At 50.5% G+C, this 4,862-nt stretch overlaps 1 protein-coding gene across 1 annotated transcript; it reads right to left on the reverse strand.

Moving 5' to 3' along the window:
- Positions 1–3,450: 3,450 nt before the first annotated feature.
- LOC142570696 (uncharacterized) lies at positions 3,451–4,631 on the reverse strand. Its single transcript, XM_075679044.1, has one exon. It carries the CDS (start codon positions 4,594–4,596, stop codon positions 3,451–3,453), a length of 1,146 nt encoding a protein of 381 aa, XP_075535159.1. The 5' UTR covers positions 4,597–4,631.
- Positions 4,632–4,862: the final 231 nt, after the last annotated feature.

The raw sequence follows: 4,862 nt of genomic DNA on the forward strand, positions 1-4,862 counted from the left end.
CGTGGAAGCCACTCAGGCACTGGGTCTTGTATCTTGTATCCTTCAATAGCTCTGCTAACAGATTCACAAAAATACTGTCTTATCGGCCTGGCATCAATGTCTGCGTGGCTGACCGCCATCCTGGATCGCCAAATACTGTACAGGCCCAATATCATAATCATGTCAAAAGGAACCCCGTCTTCACTCTCGACGGGCAGAAATCTAATTCCGAAAGCATCCACCGGTAAGTCTTTTTTAATCGTGCGTTGGAGAATGTCCCAAAAGAAAAGGGCTTCCCAACAATCTAAGAAAACATGTTCGATAGTTTCCGGCTTCCGGCATATGAAACAATGATTTCCCCAAGGCACAAAGAAACCCTTCGCTTCCAAATACGTCTTGACTTCAAGAGTGTTCGTATGGAGCTTAAAGAAGAGACTTTTAACTCCGCCTGGTACAGTCATTCTTCTCACACGTTTTAGAACTGACTGCCATGGACCTGCACAGTACAACGACCTGTACAACGGTACCGGAAGAAAGACCTCACACAGGTCCTTATAAAGTTTCTTTCGCGACACCACTGACAAATATTCAAACGAAAATCGCACTTGCAAGACGCGACATGCCATGTACACCTCTTTAAGGAAGCCAAAAATGCTCCCTTGCATACTCTCCGAACTAACAACCAAATTCGGCAAAACCCTGCCCAACCTAACCTGACACACAGTTCGCAAAAAGGGGTCATTCGTGTCACGAAAAAACATAAATCGGTTAACCAACTGGCGCAGATATAGATGGGCCAAACCTAGTCCTCCAGAGCGGACGCGGTGAAACAGATTGGTGCGTCGTGTCCGCTCCCAAGTGCTTCCCCACACAAAAACCGCAAATACACGGTGCAGCTTCTGCACATTGACGCGAGAACAATGAATTGCTTGCAAGACATACCACAGCTTGGTTACAAAAAAAAAGGTTAGAAATTGTGGCACGCGCGAAAATAGACCAGCTGAAGCCTTTGAGCCTGTCGGCCTTCTCACGCATTTCAGCAACTTGGCATTTCCAATATGGCTCACTGTCGCGATAATTCTCCAGCGGCACTCCTAAATATTTTACTGGGGTTGCTGTCCAAGTCATGTTTGCGAAATTCGTTGGGGTTAAGGGCCAGTCGCCGTGCCAGAACCCCAAACACTTAGCCCAGTTCACAGCACTCCCGCTCACAGAACAAAAGTCTTTCACAATTTGAACCACAACACGAACGCTTTCGTAGTCAGCACAGAATACGGCAATGTCATCAGCATACGCGAGAATGCGGACCTCCGCCGCATGCAAACGAAAACCATGAACGCTGTTGCTTTCAATAACGCTCAAACAAAAAGGTTCAATATACAAACAAAAAAGCAATGGTGACAGGGGGCAACCCTGACGCACAGAGCGTTGCACTTGGATGCGCGCTCCCACCCCCTTATTTACTAACAACCGCGTCGTGCATCCTCTGTACGCCATGGCTACGCCTTGGCAGATGACTGATCCGACATTAACGTGCTCTAAAACAGAGAACAAGAGGTCATGCGGCACCCTGTCGAAGGCTTTCTCTAGATCGAGCTGGAGCATTGCGATGCTTTCATGCAAAGCGTCGCAACACTCGAGCACGGACCGGGCTGTGTGTATGTTGGTATATATGGTGCGACCTTTGATACCACAGGTCTGATGTGGTCCCACTAATTCTTGCATCACGGCTTGGAGTCTTTTAGCCAGAATTTTCATGAAGATCTTGTAGTCTACATTAGTCAGGGATATGGGTCGGTAAGCGGTAACCTGTCGCAGTCTAGCTTCATCTTCGCTTTTTGGTATTAAAATTGTATGGGATGTTAAAAAAGAAGGAGGAAGCATATCCTTGTCATAAGCCTCATTAAACAGTGTAGCCAAAACCGGTGCTAAATCATCTTTGAATGCCTTATAAAGCGGTGCTACTAGCCCGTCTGGTCCTGGGGACTTTCCCGGGTTGAGGTCTTCTATGGCTTTCCGCACTTCTTCTGTTGAAATGGGCAGTTCTAGCCGCTCTTTCGTATCATCACTAAGCCGCGGCATTAAAGAGAGGAAACGGGTCTTGAAGTCTTCGGTTCTTACTTTGGTGTAACCAAAGAGCCCGCTGTAGTATTCATAAAAGGCCCTTTCTATATTTCCTTTGTCTACGAAGATTACACCGTTCCACTCTATTTTTGGTATGTCATTCTTGCGGGCGTGCCTTTTTTCCAAGCCGAAAGCACGTTTTGTGGGCATTTCGCCCGCTATCAGCCGCTGTGCCCTCGCCCTCACGATCGCTCCTCGATATCGCTCCGTATCTATTGCCTCTAGTTTCTGCTTGACGGTGCGTATTTCTTCGGTGCAAGTGCCTGGCTGCTTTCCTTCTTGCATTATCAAAAACTTTAGGTCATCTCTCAGCGTGTTTTCCTGCAGCCTTTGCTTTTGCTTTATAGCGCACGATCGTTCAATTGCCATCATTTTCATTGCCTGCTTAAATCTTTCCCACTTCGCTCCCAGAAGTTCGTTGTCCGCCATTGGCAGTTCGTGTATCGCCGACGTAACGCGATCCACGAAGATATCATCGTTTAGAAGCTTCTCATTAAGTTTCCAGTTTTCCCACACAAATTTGCTTTTCGTTCTTTTTCTTTTACCTACATGGAAGACAACAAGACAATGGTCACTGAACGGCACTGGTTGTACGCTGTATTCGCCGCAGTACGGTATCAGTTCAACAGATACGTACGCCCGATCCAGACGCGCGTGACTCGTTCCTTGGAAATGGGTAAACCGAACGCCAGAACCACATCCGAGACAATCACCAACATCCTCTAGATGACAGCGATCAATTATGTCACTTAAACAGGCAGTACTCGCATCTCGGTAGGGCGTCGCACTGGTTTTGTCGCGTGCCATGCTTACGCAGTTGAAATCGCCAAGTAAGACAAGCAGACGGTCTGTGTCACAATGGTTGCCGACTGTCTCAAAAAGGTTTCGCCTCTCTTCCGTGTTAGTGTGCGCGTAAATACAGATAATACGCAATTCCAAACCAGCAAGTGTGATGTCACAGACAATCCATCGACCGAAAACGCAAGTCTCAACTCTTTCCACAATCGCTCCCAGAGACTGGCGAATCAACAGCATGCAACCTGCCGAGGTACCCACGGCATGAGACACGCAAACATCATACCGACTACTGAACGAGAGCACCATTCTGTCGGTCTGGTCTTGACTCTCGATTTTGGTCTCTTGTATCGCTACAATATCCAATTCCTGCTCAGTCACGAGTCTCAGCAGCTGATTTTGCCTCCTCCTGGATGAAAGACCCCTGACATTAAGCGTGGCTACTACGAGGTGTCTTTCAAATGCCGCCATCGTTAAGCAAGACCAGGCCGCTAGTACGGCGCTTACCTTCATGCGCACAACGCCGCGCCGTGTAGTGCCGTCCCTCCATTATTAGGTCTTCGGGTTGTCGTCGCGAGGAAGCGACGACGATCGTTGCCCGCTGGTGACACGCTGCTTTTTCCCTTCGCCTACGCCCCACTGGCGTTCTAGGAGACGCAGTCGTTGCTCCTGGCTCATTGCACTGACATCGTCGTGGCGCCGTTTCGCAGCCGCAGGGTCAGACTCCATGGGTTCCTCGTTGCTTTTTTCAGAAGGGCGTGGAATATCTTGCGGTGAATTGGTATCCATGCTCGTGGTTGCCGACTTGGGGGTGCTGGGCGCTGACTCACGAGTCCCTGGCATGGCGCCTTCCTTTTCATCGCTCAGCGCTGCGGCCGTTGGGCTCACGACCACTGGGTTGGAGGCAGCTTGCTCAGCTTCATCCTCGTCCATGTGCAGCTCACTATTATCGCCGAATGTTCCTCGAGTCGCGGCGCGGGCGTATGACTTCGTGCATTCAGCCTCTTCATGCCCGAAGGCGTGGCACTCGCTGCACTTGGGCACCTTGCAGTCCCGCCTAATGTGGCCTGTGTTGCGGCAGCGGAGACATATCGGCGCACGCCCGGGCACGACGACTAATACTGTACCGTTCCCGATACGCAGCTGATGGGGTATGCGCTCGAGGCTTGCACCTTCTCGAAGAACCAGCCGCACAACACGAGTAGTCGAGTCGGCGTTTTCAAACCCGCCGGTCTTCCATCTATCGCTCGAAACTTCTTTCACTTCGCCGTACTCGGCGAACGCCCGCCTCAGAGTTTCGTTGCTGACGTTGAAGGCACACCAATGCACCTTCAGCCGCACTTCCTGCCTTTCAGGGTCAAAGACAACGCAAGTCTTCCCTTTAACAACAATATGCCCGATGTCGAGCAACTTTTTCTTGGCTTCTTCACTACGGAAGTTGACTAACCAGACGTGCGACATCTGGTACGCTCCGATACCGCCCACCTGTTCAATGACGCCGGCTTCTTTCATCGGCTGGCGGAAATCTTCTATCCTGTAAGGCCTTCCAGCGGTGTCGCAGTGAAGAACAACCATTGTTTTCAGTCCTTCTCCGGTTGGCAGCGGCGGCAGTACAATCCTGTAATCTTTCAGGCCGTCCAAAAACGATGTTCCGCGGCCAGAATCGGCCGTTATCACAGCTCGCGAAGAGCCAGCCATCCTGCGTCCTTTCACGACCGTGGACGGAAGCAGAATGACTGCGCCACGACTTCGGTGACATTTCGAATGTTAACATCGTGTTTTGTGTGCGGGAACGCTTTCTCCCTCTTACCTACTCCGGAATCCTTTTGTTCCCTTCTCGCCTGAGGCAAATCTGCCCTTTTCATGGTGCGACGGCGCATGCGCCCAGGCCTAGCGGGCTAGTCGCGAAACATCTTGGAAGGGTCGTGCGCAAACCCGCGTGCCGGAAGTCCCCTGTAAAATAA

The sequence above is a fragment of the Dermacentor variabilis genome, chromosome 2 (genome assembly GCF_050947875.1).
Source record: "Dermacentor variabilis isolate Ectoservices chromosome 2, ASM5094787v1, whole genome shotgun sequence".
Lineage (NCBI taxonomy): Eukaryota > Metazoa > Arthropoda > Arachnida > Ixodida > Ixodidae > Dermacentor > Dermacentor variabilis.